At 44.1% G+C, this 18,872-nt stretch overlaps 1 protein-coding gene across 1 annotated transcript in view; it reads left to right on the plus strand.

Annotated features, from left to right (window-relative positions):
• The window catches only part of GRIN2A (glutamate ionotropic receptor NMDA type subunit 2A), a 372,838-nt gene that overhangs the window by 313,089 nt on the left and 40,877 nt on the right, over positions 1–18,872 (plus strand). Inside the window, exon 10 of the mRNA XM_067706655.1 lies at positions 10,876–11,063. Within this exon, the coding sequence (XP_067562756.1) occupies positions 10,876–11,063 (188 nt within the window). The remainder of the gene's footprint in view (positions 1–10,875; positions 11,064–18,872) is intronic.

Raw genomic sequence — 18,872 nt, forward strand, 5'->3', positions numbered from 1 at the left:
AATGGAAGAGCAAATGCTTGGTAAATAAATGTTTGCTGCACCAGCAGAGACAGTGGGACACAGAGAGGAGTCTGATCTCCAGGCCCTGCCTGGTTTCCCCCAACACACTTAGCCTGTATTCTTTGCAGACATCTCTGGTGGTAGCTCTATTCCGGGAACAGACCCTTCATCTAAGTTATTTAGGCAGGTAAGGAGGAGGTAAAAAGAAAGGCTTCCTGAGTCTTCATTTCTTAAAAATAATCAGCCTGACTTAGTCTTCATGCCTAAGAGACACAATTTAGGACGGCACATTTGGCCCCCCTGCGCTGTCATGCAGAGGTTAAGTCCCTGGCCAGGCAAGTAAGCTTCAGAGCTGGGATTTGAACTGACTGTAGCATTTATGCCCTTAACCACTATGCTGCATTGCTTTTCATTAAAAAATATATTCTCATTGTAAAAAATGCAGATAAATAAGCATCCATTTGACCACGTCCCAATCCCAAATCACCCCCACCCCCACCAGGTAAGCACTGTTATTTGTCTGATATACGTGCCATTTCTCCTAGACCTTTGTTAGATGCATTTGCATATATTTATATGTTCACACATAATTATAAAATTTTGTTCTGTGGGATGCTATCAAACTCTGTGCAGTAAGGCACAGTTTGGTTTTCAATTAATAATGTGGTTTTTTTTCCAAGAGAAATTAAATTTATTTTGAGCTTAATTGTGAGATGTAGCAAAAGCAGTGCCTACCGTGAAATTTATGCCATCAACCAAATACACTGGTAAAAAAATAGATGGGTAAACTATGCAAGCATCTACCTTAGAAAAAAATAAGAAGAGAATGTAACAACAAAGTAAGCAGAATAAAATTATAAAAATCAGAAACGAAATTAATGTAATTGTGGAGAATTGAAGGAGAAGAAAAATTTTAAGCTAGTTCTATGAGTTTTTTGTTTTTTTTTTGGCTGTGTTGGGTCTTCGTTGCTGCACATGGGCTTTCTCTAGTTGCAGCGAGCGGAGGCTACTCTTCGTTGCGGTGCACGGGCTTCTCACTGCGGTGGCTTCTCTTGTTGCAGAGCACGGGCTCTAGGTGCGCGGACTTCAGTAGTTGTGGCGCACGGGCTTAGTTGCTCCGCGGCATGTGGGATCTTCCCGGAACAGGGCTTGAACCTGTGTCCCCTGCATTGGCAGGTGGATTACTTTTTTTTTTTTTCACACACACTGTATTTTATTTTTACAAGAGGTAAATAGACTGACACCAAGCATTGTAAATGGATGGCCACAACAAAAGCAACAATGATTGCAATTACCAAACACGAAACACACTCATACTGTGTCATAATATTGACATTCAGTCCAGTAATCTTCCACTCTAACAGCTCCTTTACTTTGCAGTGAAAATTGATTTGTATATTTTTTGCCTCTGAGTCCTTGTGGGATTTTTTTTTTTTTACTCAAACAGAAAGTCACAAAAATTATAATCATCCTCATCAGTTCTCTCAGTCCCATGTAATTAATTTTTTTCATCTTGATCTTTTGTTAGCACTTTTATGAATTCATGCTATCAAACAGTAAGGCACAGTTTGGTTTTCAATTAATAATGTGTTTGAGGCACCTTCCATATCTGTAGGTGTCTTTTGCCTTCATTCTCTTTGACAGCTGGAAAGAATTCCATGGTTTGCATACATCACAGTTTATTAGACTGTTTCCCTCCAGGGAGCTCTTAGTAATATGGGCACGTTAAAACTCCATGATGAGTCCTCTAGGCACTTCTGCAAGTAATTCTCTAGGAATGATCTCAAGAAGTAGAATTTCTGGGTCAGAGTATTTATATCTTCTAGAAGAGGTTAATCTTATTCAACTGATTGATTGATTGATTGATTTACTTATTTTCTGAGTGACCCCATGGTGCAGAGCATCAACTTTGGATTGAGAAATACCTAGCTTCATATTCTGACTCTGATAATTACCAACTGTGTGACCTTTGGCAAATTAAATAACCTCTCTGAGACTGTTTCCCACATCTTTCAAATCCTGTCTCCCAGATTCCTTTGAGAATTAAATGAATTGACTTAGGGAAAGTAGCCGGCACTGTATCAGACACGTAATAGGGTTTCATTAAATATTGATTCTTTTCCCAGTCTCTCACTTTCATTTATTTTCTGGCCTTTGAGAGTCCCTGTCTTTCAGTCCTAGTGTGCGGCAAGTTTAGCACGATCATTGTCACTACCAGGAGTGGGTTATGGTGCTTAAAAGCCAGCATCCTGGATTCGAATTCCCTCTCTGCTAACATTCAGCTGTGGGACCTTAGACAAGTTAATTAACTTCCTAGATCTCGTTTTTTTTGTTTATAAGATGATGGTAAGTATGATTTCTTCACTTCGGAAACATAACTTAGGAACTTGCACTTAGAACTGTTGTAAGGATTAAATGAGATATGCAGGCAAAGAGCAGTGTCTGGCACATAGGGAACATTCAGGAAAAGTCTGAACAAAGAAAACATTCTCTGTAACATGAGCATTTTTCATAATACGCTGTGCACCATGGAATACCTGCAGTAGAATGTTTACTCTGATCCCAACCCTTGAAGAGTATCTACTAAGAAACTCTATAAAAGATTTACGTGTCAGCTGGAATCAATACCTTTCCTATGGCAGAACATGAGTGGTAACATGAAGAAAGAATAGCATTTGCATAGTGCTTTATAATTCATCAAGCAAATTTATAGCCATTCCTTCCTTCAACCAGAGTACGACCACATGGGAGAGGTTGTTTTCCTTCTGGTCAGATGGGGAAATCAAGGTTTGGATATGTGCACAGACTTACCCAAAACCCCACAGTAGTGCTCCTCTGACCCGACATCCCACCTGAGGACATGCGCTCAGATTTGGGAAGCCCTGCAGCAGTGCCTCGAGGATGCGTTGCTTTGGCAGGTGGTAGACAGGTCTGGGAGCACTGACTCTGCGGAACACCCAGGACTGAGACCTCCAGCCTTCGGTTTTCTCTTCTGAAAAATTAAAAGATTGCATTACATGATCTATCACCAACTTGGACAAGGTTAGTTTGTTAAATTCCATGTTAAATTCAACAGTAACGAAGAGGGGATTTTCTGTATCACTTTAACCTTTTCCTGCTTTTGTGGTTGTTAGTCAGTAGGCAAACTGTATGTTTGTATTGTGTTTGCCCTTGTTTCCTTCCCTCCTTCCCTCCCTCCCTCCTTCCCTCCCTCCCTCCTTCTCTCCTTCCTTCCCTCCTTCCCTCCCTCCTTCCCTCCTTCCCTCTTTCCTTCCCTCCCTCCTTCTTTCCTTCCTTCCTCCCTCTCTCTCTTTCTCCATCTCTCTGCCTCCCTCTCCCTCCCTCTTGTCTCTTAGTCTCTCCCTGTAAGTCCATCTCCCTCTCTTCATTCTCTCCCTCTCTGTCTTAACCTCTTTCTCCTTCTCTGTCTCTTTCCCTCACTCTCGCTTTCCTGTTCTTTCCTTTCTCTCTTTCTCTCTCACTGTCTTCCCATTTTCCTTGGAGCCTGCTTCCATCTGTATTTTTCCCTCCCTTGTTTCCTCCCTCCTTCTCTGCCTCTCTCTGTCTCAGTCTTACGGTACTGCACAGAATTTTCTCAGTTAAAAAGTAAATATTCACCATCCATCTTTTTTACCCAATTCACAGTGAATATTACTGGAAGAATTAATCAACACAAATTAAACTGACAACAACAAAAAGCACACAGAGTGAAATTTGTTATTGACTACAAAGTCATAGACGACTTGAATCTTCTTGGCCACTTTTGCCTCTCTGAACAGTTTTGACCCAGAAGAATTGGACTTGGTGGCACCCATACCCACAAAAGAAAACTCAAAATGGCAGAAGTTATAAATTAGTAAAATGTATTATGGTCCAAATTCTGATCAATGAATCAAATCCTTATAAAATTCCAACACAAAAGAATTGATCCCAGTGAAAGTAGTTTCCAAAAAACTTGGAAACAATTCAACTATGCTATGCGAGACATCGATCTAGGAATTAAATTAATGTAACAGACTTTGCTCTGAAAAATGCTTCCTTAGTGAAAGTGCATCAGTGTGGGTACAATTCTGACTTTGAAGTTTGTATTCACAAACTCAGAGTCATAATGTGATTCTAGGCCATTTTCCTGGAGCCTATTTTAGACCATCCCGTGCTGATGTCAGGTACAATCTCTGTATGTATTGAGTGTCTCCTGCCCAAGCAGGCACATTCAAAGGTATCCTCAGGGGTACCACTTCTTGGCCCATGAATGCCCTTCACCCACTAATAGCCCTGTGTCTGGGTGCTTGATGATGACCTGCACCATCGCTTCTCTGCGCATGACATCATCACTGCCCCAGCAAAGTCCTGAATTTGCACCAGGGTGTGCAATTTCCAAAACACCTTCACTCCCGTTTCCATCCATCCAATATCCAGCCCTGTGAATGAGCTATTCCCCCATCTTACAGATGAGAAAACCGAAGCTCGAAGAGGTCCCATGACTGGGTCTCATTCATAGAGCTGGCAAAGGTGGACCTGAACCCCGTCCACTGTTCCACAGTTGCCCAAACGTGCTGACTGGCCTGAATTACTGGCTGACGTGCTCCTCCTCCTAGCGAGGCTTTGATGTGCCCTAAAGAAATACATTCAGTTCTCATCAAAGAGATTCGTTCTTTTTAATTAATTAATTTATTTATTTATTTGGTTTTGGCAGCGCTGCGCACAGGCTTTCTCTAGTTGCCGTGAGTGGGGGCTACTCTTCGTTGCGGTGCGTGGACTTCTTGCTGCGGTGGCTTCTCTTGTTATGGAGCCTGGGCTCTAGACATGCGGACTTCAGTCGTTGTGGCTCACGGGCTCTAGAGCGCAGGCTCAGTAGTTGTGGCGCACGGGATTATTTGCTCCGCGGCATGTGGGATCTTCCCAGACCAAGGCTCGAACCCGTGTCCCCTGCAATGGCAGGCAGATTCTTAACCACTGTGCCACCAGGGAAGTCCCCAAAGAGATTCTTAATTCTCAGTAATGCTTTAGACTAGACCTCCAAAACATACACACATAACACACACACACACACACACACACACACACACACACACACTCTGGTTTCATTAATTCATCAGAACAAGTCAATGTCTAGTTAAAGACTTCTTGAATGTTAATGAATGAATAATTAATTTTAACTATATAATTAGCCTTTAAATGTGCTGAGACCCCCAGAGAGCATCTGAAAACATGCATGAGGAGATGATGAGCTAAAGCCGGAAACTTTTGATTAGGAAATGTCAAGCCACTTGACAATACAAGTCCCTTTCCCCAAAGGGGCCATGCCTTGACTGGGGGCCATGGTGTCCCCTCTTGTAGGGAGAATCAGCTTTGCCGGTAAACAGTCTTGGGGCCAGGAGTGAACATTCAGGCCATCGTGTAGGTACAGGAGAGACCAACGGAAGTAACAGGGTCAGATCTACACACTCCAGAAAGCTGTGGCAGCTCTTCAAAGCTGTCAAAGAATCTGGCAGGAAACTGCTGGGTTAAAGTGGCATGGAGCGCACATGACAGTCCTCCTTACTTTGCTTCTTGGCAAATTTGCAGAGAGGAGGTCTTATTTCCCCCTCTCATTCTGAATTACTGTCATTTTTTATCGTTTGCTTTCCTTGAGGGCTGCGGGTGACAGGGAGAGGGTGACAGCACCCACACAGCCTCCGTGATGCCTGGCGGGGGGTGGGCATATCACACAGCCAGCACAGCACAGCATGAATTTTCAGACTCCGGTTCTGTTCCAGCCCTTGCACTGGGGAGCCGAGATGTCGTTTCATTTGTCACAAATGTTTGGAGCAGTGCTCGCCCTTCTGTAGGGAGCAGAGGCAGAGAGGCGGGCTGGGTAGGGCCTCTGTCCCCATCACGGTTCTCAGACCGGATCTTTGAGCCTCACCCACCCAGTGGAAGAAGCACTGAGCCAGTGACAGCCAGTGGCTCGGTAGGAGCTGGGAAGGCAGAGACATAGATGATCTCCCCTTGAAAAGCAGGAGAAGAAAACACCAAGCAGAGAAGCGTCACTGTGTTCCCTCCCTGTGAGCCCTTAAGCTTCCAGCTGATGGCTCTGAGTTCTGAGGGGCTCTTCCCTCCCGTGCCAGCCTGTAATCTCTGTGTTGTTCCAACTCCAGTGCTGCCAATTACGCTGCAGCCTAAGATGTCACTCGGTCTCCCACCATCGCAGCTCCAATCCCCCGAATGCTTTTGGTCTAAATTGGGCTTCAGGTGGCCTTTTTCTCTTTCTGACCCCCTACCCTCAACCAGAAGCTGTGGCCATCTATGCCTAAATGTCTCCCAGACATGTAGGATAGGATGTGTTGAGGGCAAGAGATGTTTTCTGTGGAGGTGACTCGAGACCTTACAGGGCTATGCATCTCCTGGGAAAGAGAGAGATGAAACTGAACGACCCACCAAATCTTTTGAAACTGACGACTCTGGTCTGATCCTTCCACTTTTTTCATAACGCTGGGCTTCATGTAGAGCTGTAACCCCCAGTCTGAATCTCAAAGTAGTAGACAGAGCTGTTTCCATTTATTCCACAAGTTTTATGGGTAACATGGTCAGAGTAGTTAGGTCTGTGACCTTTGTCATCAGACTGTGTCAAGTCCAAATGCTGCTTTGATGCTTACCTAAGCTGGTCAGCTGTGTCCCTTACTTTACCTCTCAGTGCCTCCGTTTCCTCATTCCGTGGGGACGGCAGTAGTGCATCCATCTTTGCTCAGTTAAAAGGACTCAGTGAAATGAGATAATGTGTATAAAGTATTCAGGACTGGATTTGTCCCACAGAATGCATAAAAGTTGTAAGCTCCTTTGCTGTAAAATCTGAATTCAATTGCACACATCTGTGTGTCTTGAGCATTTGTTATGTGCCGGGCACTGCGCACACATCTCCTTATATAACATCGCTTTATTCCCAACAGCCCTCGAAGGGCAGGTAACGTCTGCTCCACTTTGCAGCGAGAAGAATGAAGCTCAGAAATACAGGTGCCTTGTTCCAAGTCTTTGAACACAAAGCCCACTCTTGAGGATGTCAGTGAGTTTTACATCTTTTCTTTTCAACAATGGGAACATTTTTCCTTCAGTGGGAAAGAGATCAAAGGCACAGGTCTTTGAGTCGGAGCAAGGAGAGCCCAGGGCCCTCGCTCCCTCCACCTCCCCCGCCCACCGGGAGCCACCGTGCCGGCCACTTCAGTAGCTGCCGGCCACGTGCGGCCATTTACACCAGAATCTAAATTAATGAAATGAAATAAAATTTAAAACTCAGGTTCTCAGTTGCACTAATCACATGTTAAGTGCTCAATATTTCCATCATCGTAGAAAGTCCTCCTAGACAATCCTGCCATAGAGGGTTTGCGTACAGAGTTCGGAAATACTGCCGATGAGCTCAGGCTGCCTTAGCCTCTCAGAACCTCACCTGCTCATAGACAACATAGGAGAAAATAATAATAATAAATTTCCCTACTGGGCATTTGTGAGGCCCCGGTGGGACGATGTATGTAAAATGCTGTGCACTTTTATCAAGCATTGTGCAAACAATGGCCTTGTCTATCAGAGGGCTGTGTAAGCCCCAGGATGTTTTTAAACATGCAGGTATCTGTGGCCATTGCATTTAGACCCCAGCTCTCTAGAATCATCAATGAGGGACAGAAGTCACAGTCCACATGGCCCTGTGGTTTCCTTCATGTGTTGTCCTCACTTTGGTCCTGACGTGGCCCTGAGACCACAGAGAGTCTCCCTGGCCAGACCGCTCTAAGAGCGTGGCCGCCAGCCACCCAGACAAGCCAGCGTGTGGTTGCTTTAACTGTCTTTTGCAGCTGTCCTCGCTCTGACTTGATGGCATCTTGCATTTGCAAACTTTGTTTTCCGAGAAAACTTCCCTTTTTCTTTGGGCTCATCCGGCTGTTTTTTGCTCAGCTGAAGATCTGTCATGAAATATGGTAATGATTTGCAGAAATCTGTGCCTGTCCGTAAAATATGAATTTAAACTGCTGTTGGACAACTCTCGTATGAATGCCAGGCACAGTTTTAGATTTCCATTGCAGAAATGCATCAGTGTGTGGTGGGTTAACAGGATGGGGAGGGCTTTCACCCCATGAATACCAACAGGTGGCCTTAACATTTGAATGTACCTATACGCACCTGTGTGTGTATTTGTTTGGTTTTTGAGGAATTGAGAGAAGAGAGTTGCAGGAATCTTAGAAAGTGTTACTAAAACCCCGGTTCTCGCCATCTCCATGGCAACATGAAGTATTGAGGTGGCAAGCACCCCAACTTCATTAAGAGTACACGTTGTCCATTTGTCCTGAAGTCCTCAGGGTACACAGGTTATCCAGAGTCTCACTTTCCCTCTTGAGATTGACAGAAGGTGACTCTTGGCTTGCAGAACCGTAGGATGCCACAGTTCAAAAGGACCGCAATGACAACCTCATCTCACAGATGAGAAACCAGCAGTGCCAAAGAAGGAAGTGACTTTCCGAGGTGGCACCATCATAGACGTAAATGTAGACTAGAACTCAGATCCCTTCCACCTGCTCCCCCGCCGCTCCTGTCACACGCCGTACTGCCATCATAACATAAACCAACCTTTAAAAGCCCCCCAACCTGTATTTGCATGGGTCTCAGCATTGCTGGCTGTCCAAAAAGGGTGTTTCCTCTTGGTTCGACAGCTCTGTTTGCCATTTCTGTTGACAATGCCCAGTTTTTCCCCCTCTTCCACTTGGATGATCTGATCCCCTTTTAATACTCTCAGAGTATAAAACTAAGCCTCCAGCCCTACAGCCCTGAGATGAAAGCTTCAGAGTCTTTCTGTTGGTGAGACAAGCCTTGTAGTCTTGCCCCATCTCTAACCATTACAGAAGCAAAAAATTAAAGTGAAGAACACAGCTGTAAACCTTCCAAATAGTTTTCTTCCCATAGGGAGTCCTTCAGCAGCTGTCTTTGGAAGGATGCAGCGTTTGACATCCTCTTCCTGCCACTTTTATTTTATTTTATTTTATTTTATTTTATTTTATTTTATTTTATTTTTGCTTCACTGTTGTATGTCTTCTTGTTAGGGAGTGAAGGGCAGTAAAGTTGAGGAAGTGTCAGGAAGTTGAGAACTCTCCCATTTAGTTTTCCTACCTACATTAGAGTTGAGATATCCATCCCCTGTATTCAAGGTTGATCATTTCAGCCTTGTTAAATAACTTTAAAAATTGGAAACAACATACATGCCCACCAATAAGGATGTAGGTCATGAATTAGACACAGCCGTGCCTTTGAGGGGATTACTGGGTGCTTGCCTTTTGGAGGGTGCTGACTGGGAGGGGTAAACAGGACTTCTGAGGTGATAGTGATGTTCTCTACTTCAGTCTGCATGGTGATTTCAAGGATGTACACATATGTAAAAATTTATCTAGTGCTTTATTCCATATAAGGTATACCTCAATAAAAATAAATGTACCAAAAAATTAAAAAGAGTGCTGTACACTGACATAGAAATACATTCACTATGTGTGGGGTTAAACGAGAAAAGAAAGCCATTGGTGAAATGGTTTGCGTGGTGTAATTATATTTGGAGAGTTGAAACAGGGTTGGCAAACTATGTCCCATGGGCCAACCTGTGTTTTGCAAATAACCTTTTATTGGAACAGAGTTGAATTCCTTCATTTATGCATTGTCGCTGGCTGCTCTCATGCTGTGTGTTAATTTCCTAGGGCTGTCATAACAAAGCATTACAAGCTGAGAAGCTTAAACGATAGGAATTTTTTGTCTCAAACTTCTGGAGGCTGAAACGCGGAGATCAAGGTGTCAGCAGGGCTGTGCTGCCTCTGAAGGCACTTGGGAAGGATCTGTCCGGGCCTCTCTCCTGGCTTCTGGTAGTTCCGAGGCTTGTGGCAGCATAACTCCAACCTTCACCTGGCGTTCTCCCTGTGTGCACGTCTGTGTCCAAATTTCCCCTTTTTATAAGGACATCGGTCATATTGGATTAGGAGCCCACCCTGCTCCATATGACCTCATCTTAATTACATGTGCAATGACCCCATCTCCAAATAAGGTCATATTTGGAGGTACTGGGGGGTTAGGACTTCAACATACGAATTTTGAGGAAACACAGTTCAGCTTCATGCTACAACAGAAAGCTGAGTAGTTGCACCAGAGACCAAGCCTAAACTTTATTATCTTGCCTTTATAGAAAAAGTTACCAACCCCTGTTTTAAAAGGAGTGTGTATGTATGTTTGTGTGTGTGTGTATATGAGGTGTGTGTATACACACATGCATATAAAATTTGGAAAGTTGTTCACAAATTTATTAACAGAGGTTGCCTCTGAGTTATGGAATTATAGGCAATTTTAATTTTAATTGTATTCTTAATATTTTCTGCATTATTTGGGTTTCTAAAATTTATTATGTAATAATTTTTATAATATAAATGAAACATGTTTCATAAACGTGTTTCTTAGGGCAGGAAGAGACATCATTCCTATTTAGTCTCTCTCCCCTTCCTGCACGAAACCATCTGATTCTCCTGTCCCTTAATGGTTTATTTTGTTCTAATGCAAACCTTTCTAAATAGGCCACTGCTCTTCACTGTTGGGAGTGCTAAGGGCAAACACTTGCAAACCAGCATATTTGACTGTTTACTCACTTGGGCATAAGGATTCTTCATGTCTTTATTTAACTGCCTCTTGAAACTTCGAGAGAAAAGGTTCTGGCTTTTATCTCCTCATTAAAAATAGATCCTTTTATGCTGATGGGATGGAGCCGTCATGAATCATCATCTCCCATGTGAAAGAAAGTGTGTGATGCTGGATCAGGCCTTAGGAGCTGGGCCCTGAGACGGTACCTCGCCTTCCCCGTGACTCCCTGGTTTCTTGTCATTGCAGGAAACTGGACGCTTTCATCTATGATGCTGCGGTCTTGAATTACAAGGCTGGGAGGGACGAAGGCTGCAAGCTGGTGACCATTGGAAGTGGGTACATCTTTGCCACCACTGGTTATGGAATTGCCCTCCAGAAAGGCTCCCGTTGGAAGAGGCAGATTGACCTGGCCCTGCTCCAGTTTGTGGGTGATGGTAAGACCTTGGTTGACCCCCTACTTCTGAGGGACTTGAGACCCTCACACTCTCTGTTTTCTAACTGGCTTTCCAGTAGATCTTTGGGTGGTGAGTTTGCTCACCAAAAGTATTTATCGAGTGCTGATCACATGATACCACGATTCTCGTAATGGAAACCAATTACAGACAACTCAGTAAATTAAAAGGAGTTTATTTTAAGGATGCAGAAGTGTCTATCTCAGTGAATTTAAGAAAGAGTTGAGCAAATAGGTTCAGAGGAAAAAACAGGAACCAGGACAGTCCTGGGGCCTCAACAGCAGGAATTCATAGGTCCTCTCTGTAGAGCAGTGGCTCTCAGTGCGGGCCAGGGATTTTGCCCCCCAGGGGATATTTGGCTGTGTTTGGAGATATTTTTGATTGTTATGACAGGGAGGCTATTTGATACCGGCATCCGTGGGTAGAGGCCAGGGGTGAGGGATGCTGGCAAACATGCTACAATGCCCAGGACAGGCCCCCACATCTCAAAACACAGAATTAATCTGACCCCAAACGTGAATAGTATCAGGGTTAAAAAACTCTGCTCTAGAGCAGTGACATTATGTAACAAGGCTACAATAAGTCCCAATCTCTATTTGCCAAATTCTAAATTTCAAATTCCAGAGGAAGGATTCCTGATGCATTTTGGGTCAAGCACTCTTTCTTGGACCCATCAGGAGTGAATAAGGGGTGGGGTTACGTTGTACTAACACAACAGCTCCAACTATTATCCTATGGAGGAATGAAGGCGAGCCAATCTCTATAAAGGGAACAGTGAGCAGAAATCCCACAGGTTTCCTCTACAGTCCACCTCTCGGCTGCCTATCGTGCAAAAAAAGGCTGTTTCCACCCTCACGGGGCTTACAGTCTAATGGGATGATGGTACTTCTCTACTCATAGCTGGTGATCTCACCGCAGCCCATTGTTCCCTAGCATGGGTTTTAGAATCCTCTTATGGCTCACGTGGCATGCTAGTTACCCTTGGACTTGCCAGAACTGAGACAGGAAAAGCAAAGGCAGCAGAGATGGCAGGTGAACCCTTAAAACTTGAGTAAGTGTGAGTAGGCAACAAAAGCTCAGGGCATCGGGCAGAAGCTGCCTTCAAGAACGGTGGAAGCTGTATTCGGAGATGGTGCCAGGACAGGCTACGCCTGTCTAGAGCTGGTAGGGGACAGCCTGGCAACCACCGTGGCCAAATACGGTATTGAAAGGGGCAGAGGTTAGTGCTGTGGTTGGTGTGAATTTGAACAGAGTGCATAATGCCTTATAGTCTCTACTCCCAGAATTAAACCCCGGATTCTCACAATGCCATCAAGAAATCTAAGTGTGCTTTATATTTCTCTCCCAAACGAAAGCATCTGATTCTTTGAATTCCCTATAGGGCATTTGTACCTTCCTCAGATCAAGAGCCGTGTTCTCTGCTGTGTCATAGTGATTTGTGGCTGTGTTGCTCAGCTGTTGCTGTGAAATCTTGGAGGTACACGACAATAGCATGTATTTTGCTCGTGGGAGCACAGATTGAGTGGAAAAGCTCTGCCTCAGGCCGTGGTGGCTCCCCTGATGCCGCAAGACCATGGGTCATCTCTGTGGTCTCTGTTCCACCTATGTTTATTCTGGGTCTCAGGCTGAAGGGGCAGCACCTACCTGGGAAAAACTCTTCCCTTGGCTATGATGAAGGCAAAGGAAAAAACACCTACCTGCACGTGCACATTTCAAGTCTCTGCTTTGTCAGATCCACGTCGGCTAACACCCTTCTGTCCAAAGTAAGTTCTATGGTCAAGCCCAAAGTATACTCTGGAGGTATACTCTGCCTTGTGTGGAGGAGTTTGGGAGTTAGATGACAAGGCCTGTGGATACAGAGAGGAGTGAAGCACCCCTCCACCACAGTGCTTGACTAAGCACCTCCACGTGGGGTGCGGTTCTCGGTAAACGAGAGTCTTGTTTCCAGCAGTAAACACTACAAAATCTTGAGCATGACAGGTGACTGGTCAATGAAGGACTGAATGGATAAATACATGCATGGATGAATGGTTGGTGTCAGGATGCATTTCATTTGACAGGAAACTTTTAAATATGATGGGTAGCTGTCAAATAAGTCAGTTCTAACTCTAGTCCTACCTACCACTGCTGTCACTCTTGCAGCATCTATTATGAAATAGCAACATATTTGGGGAATAGAATATGCCAATCACCATACCGGATGCATTACATGTGTTCTTTAATTTAATATTCGTTAACAACTTTATGAAGTTAAATATTGCTTATACTCATTTTACAGAGGAGGAAACTTCAGCTCAGCGGGCTTGTGAGTCCCCTAGTGAGTAAGTGGCAGTCTCTACTTAAGGGGCCTTACTCTGGACGGGGTCGATCATGTAAGACTCTTGTTTCATTCAGTTCTCTAGGATGTCTATCAAAGTTGGCTAATCAGATGCTTGAGATATATAGATACTTTAGGAAAAAGTAATTGTGTATGTGTGAACAATATCTATTGTCCCATTTACAAATGCTTCTGTGAAAGGGGTAATTTTTCTTAGCCTCAGTTTACTCATCTTCAACTAAATGCAGAAATATTTACCTGATAAGGTTGTCATGAAGCCAAAATGAGAGGTTCTATGTAAAGAGCTAGCTAAGTACAGCCACCTGGAAATAGAAATGGTTCAATCAATGCTAGCTGTTGCCATCGTCACCCCCAGCGCCATCAACGCCATCATCACCCTGCTTCCCCTCCCCCTCCTCGTCGTTGTTGTCCATCCACAAATCCAGCATTCAGCACAGCCCGGTTAGCGTCGTGGTTTTGATAATAAGGTCAAGTTAGCATCATGGAAATGCGGTGCTGAACAGAAAATGTCCTCTTTGTGGCAAATTAAAAAAAATAAAAAGTAAAGGCAGCCAGATAAGCCAGAGGTGTGTTCTTTGTACGAGCACAGCATCCAAATTCTTGGAGATATTTTCTGTCCCGACTCGTGGCTTTTCTGGTCAGACTCTCTGGGCTGGAAAATGTGTCTTCACAGCTTCATCTTTAGAGACCGCCTGGGGGCAAAGACATTGGAGAGAAAATGATGTTGCTCCAGGGGGCGTCTTAAGATAATCTTCTCGGAAAGCGTGTCCAGTTCTGAATATCTCTCTAGGAGTAAATACATGAATTAACACATCTGCGTAAATATTTCACTTATCTCAGGCAGCTTCAGCAGGATTAATTATGCTTTGAAATTAGACCTGGAAAGAGCACAGTGCTGAGCGGTCCCCAATTATTATTCATCCTCTGGAATGGAGTGTTTATCTCTTGTTATAGAGTAGCTTCGGTGGACGATTACAAGTCTAATGAGTGTCAAAAGTATAAAAAATTTTCCTAATGAGCTGTGTAAGTATAACCTTTGAATGGAGTGTTTGGTTATTGTGAAACCTCCTATGTGAAGCCTGCCAGGCATTTCCCTAGGAAACAGGCTACTGATCTCCCTTAAGAGACGCACAGGGTCCCAGTAAGACCTTTCCTTCCTTTTCCTGTCTAACTGTCGTGTTCTTTCTGGAACAGTGGAGTGCACCATGAGGACACTCAAAGGTACTTTTCAGCATTGATCATCAATACCCAACGTTTACTGAGAAACACACATTCTCAGGCACTGACGTTCCAAGAAGGCGATCTCATGGTCTTTTCCTTCTTTCTTTCAAGGAGCTTACAGTCCAGTTGGTTGCCAATGTATGAAACTAAAATATCTAATCTCAAAGTATGAACATATTTGTAATAATGCATATATATCTATGAGTTCATATATACTATATATGTGTTTATATATATACATACCTATATGTACTCTTTGGTATCTTGGGTAGGTGAGAGAATGCTCAAGGAGAAATATGAGATATATCAGCTTTTTTTTAAATGGAAGAATGAAAAGACAGAATAAGTCATAAAGAAAACAAGTAAGATCTAGACAAAGATAAGAATAGGCCAGAGTTCACAAAGCCACGTTCATTAACTTATCCTGCGACCAGCAAGTAACTGGTGGGTCCCTGTTATCACCCTGGCACCTAAAAGCTGACAGCTGAGTGAGAACATAAAGAATGAGTAAGTCTGGGACCTAAAAAAAATGGCATTTCTGGTTTCAAAGGGGAGGTTGAACAGGAGATCTCTTAGGCCCCAGCAATCTCATGGATTTCGTAATTTTTTATGTGATTCTGGGATTTGAAGAGTCAGAAGGAAGATCATAGAGGTTAAAAGCACTTTCGATGTATAGAGGCCAGCAAAAAGATATCAGGGAGAACAAGATGATATAATAATATTATTCAGAAACAAGCGATGCTGAGAAAATAGAAGGAAACCATTGTTTTTTAAAAATTTATTTATTTTTGGCTGCATTGGGTTTTCGTTGCTGCGCAGAAGCTTTCGCTAGTTGCGGCGAGCGGGGGCTACTCTTCGTTGCGGTTCACTGGCTTCTCATTGTGGTGGCTTCTCTTGCTGCGGAGCACGGGCTCTAGGCGCACGGGCTTCAGTAATTGTGGCACACAGGCTCAGTAGTTGTGGCGAACGGGCTTAGTTGCTCTGGGGCATGTGGGATCTTCCCGGACCAGGGATCAAAGCCGTGTCCCTTGCATTGGAAGGTGGATTCTTAACCACTGTGCCACCAGGGAAGCCCTATCATATACTTCTATAAATTATTTATATGGTGTATTCCATTGCACTTATGTTTAGGTATATATGATAGATATCATATGTAAATATTTGAAAGATATGACACATGTATCTCTTGTATTCATATTGTATTCTAGGATAACCAACTCAACCTATTTTGCTGGGACCCTCCCAGTTTTAAAACTAGCTAGTGACCCCAATTATGTCATACTTGGGCATATATGAGAAATATCATATATGAAATGTTTTCAAGATTCCATCTATATCATTTCAGTTGGATAGGTGCATTGGGTTCCCTTTGTCCCTTTTGTACTGCAACTTTGCAAGCAATCGCCTTAAAGACTCATTCAAATTGATAACATCAGAAAGAACCACACCCTCTGCTCTTGTGTCAATAAGGAACCTTGCAGCGATAGACTCCAGAGCTTTGGAAAGCACCACGCCAGGGTAAGATGCTCACAGGTCTTGGAGTGGGGGAGTGCTGGGGGGGGTAGTCAGTGGAGAATCCCCCTCCCTGCTTCCGGGTGGGTCAGTGTTAGTGTTCCTGATTCCTTTATTTGTCGGAGGCTCTTCCACTGAAGCTCGCAGGATGGCTTTTGATGGTGAGAGACCCCGTGCTGCCAGCCAGAGTCGAGGGTGTTTGTGTGATTGCAGAAGTTCTTTGTGTATCTAATTAGGATTCTCATAAATTGCTCTGAGCCACTGGATGGGTTGCTAACATCCTCAGCACTGTCCTCATCCAGCTTCCCAGCTTAATATTTTGGGCCAACATCCGAGTCTCAGGGAGAGCTCGACACCCCTGCAGCCTGGGTGGTGAGGCACCCATGCTTCCACTCTGAGGATGGGCACATCTCTGCGTGGCTTTTGCAGCCCGTCTTCTTAGGGCTGGCTTAGGAAAGGTATGGCATGTGGGTTGAGGAAATCACTGAAGGCCACTTCACTCCTAAATATTTTCCCTGCTCGGCTGCCTACAGTATTTGAAATTCCACCATTTGGAATTTTTTTCAGGTAAGCGTGGATTTTTCCATGCAACCCCCTTTAAAAATGGAGTCCCTTCTTACATCTTCTCCTGAACCCATTTCCTACTCTGATATCTGACCCATCCTTCAGCCCATGTACTCCTCCATTTCCTTAAAGACTACAGCTCTAGATATGCTTATAAACTATAAACTCCTTTAGCTCCATGCTTACAGCATTCTTGTGGCATTTAGCAAACCAACACATAAAAGGGGTGCAATGGAAGGTTCTGCAACTTCCTAGCTGCATGGCCAATCTATTTCTCTGAGTGCCAGGTTCCTCATCTTTAAATTGGAGTTGTTTAAGGATTGAGTGTGAGAACAAACATAAAGAAACTAGGCCGGTGCTTGGCACACACTAGACGCCTACTCCTTGCTGTCCTCTCCACGTCCCCTGTCCCCTGCCGTGCCCTGCACTGTCAGTCCCTGGAGGGCACACCCTTTCACGTCCATTCTTGTTGCCCTTTCGTTTCCCCTAGGACTCGTTCCTGAGCTTCGCACATAGTAGGTGCTCAAATAAAACTCCGTGGATGAATGAATAAATGAATGAATGGATTTGAAAACACCACAGATATACTTTGGGGGGGCTTATTTCATTAATTAAATATCTTCTCTGATGAAGGGGATGTTTTCTTCTTTGGGAAGGACATCAGGTGTCTCTAGGGAAGAGACCCAAAGAGGTAATCACTAAATCACTGTTCAGTCTGACAATCTTCCCAAACCTCTGACCCCCATGTTCACTATGAGACAGGCAAGTTCTTCTGTTGTCTAATTTGTGTGCTATAGTAAGCAAATATCTCTGTTTTACTTTTTCTTTTTAACGCAATTTTTCTGGGAGAGATAATCAGCAAGATTAGATATTCCCTGGCTTTTAGAACCGGAGTGGATCGTAAATCGTTGGTGAGTTTGTGGTTTGTAATCAAGGAGGTGAATGAGAGAAGGAGTGTTTTCCTTAGGGTTTGGCAAACTATGACCACGTCTCCAATCCAGCCACTGCCTGTTTTTGAAAGTGAAGCTTTATTGAAACACAGCCACATCTGTTCATTCAGGTATTGTCTGTGGCTGCTTTCACTACCATGGCAGAGTTGAGTTGTTGCAACAGAAGCTATAGGACCTGCAGAGCCCCAAATATTTACTATCTAGCCCTTTATAGAAAAAGTATGATGACCCTGGTCGTAGACTGTCTGGAGAAAGACAAAGAAAGGCAGAGAAGACTTGAAATTGTAGGTTCTTCCGAGGGAAGGGAAAAGATTTAGATGGAAAAAGGAAGAAAGAGGCAGATAGGAAAGAGGGACAGGGAATACGACGGGAAGAAAGGAAAGAAGAGCAGGAATAAAATGATAAAGGGATAAAGGAGAAAAGAATGGTCCAAAACGAAGGACAGAGGAAGAGATAGGGAAAAAGAGGAGGAGGAAAAGGAGAGATGAGAGGGCAAAGAAAGGCAGGATGGGGAGAGGAGAGACCAGAGAGAGCAGTGTGCTGGGACTAGTCAGGCAATATTCAGCCTGGGCATCTAGAGCAGGCTGGTTTGTTCATCTGAGCCATTAGCCATATTGAAGATGACACTGAACAAGCTGGCAGCCGTCCGCTACCCCTTCTCGGCTCCTTGGTGGAGCTGGGCACATACCCCCGGCTGACTCACTCCTGCCTCGGAGAAGTCTAATCTGTCTCCTGCTGGCCTCCCCTGCCCTCAATTCTTCATGACATAGGCCCCTGTGTCCTCAGATGACTCAGCAACACCCTATGTCAACCAGTAGCCTCGGACCATTTTAAGAGATAAACACCAAAATAAGGATGGGGGATGTGTGGGAGAGGAGGTGCCGAGAATCTGGGAACTTACTTGGAGGGGGGAAGAGACAGTTTTCCATGACTCTAAATGGAAGTCATTCAAAGCTACCATTATCATTGTTATGTTATTTTTATGGACGTTTATAATGACAGGTAACACAGAGGGATAACTATGGGTCATAAAATAATCTGTCTTTATATGTATTAATTTCATACAGTCCTCACGGTGATTCAGTGACCTGAGTTATGATTACAACTCGCTGTCTACAGGTTGAGGAAACTGAGTCACAGGAAGGTTAAGTAACGTGTCAAGCTAGTATGTGGCCAGTCTGACCTGGGCAAGCAGGCTCCAGGGCC

The sequence above is a fragment of the Pseudorca crassidens genome, chromosome 15 (assembly GCF_039906515.1).
Source record: "Pseudorca crassidens isolate mPseCra1 chromosome 15, mPseCra1.hap1, whole genome shotgun sequence".
Taxonomy (NCBI): domain Eukaryota; kingdom Metazoa; phylum Chordata; class Mammalia; order Artiodactyla; family Delphinidae; genus Pseudorca; species Pseudorca crassidens.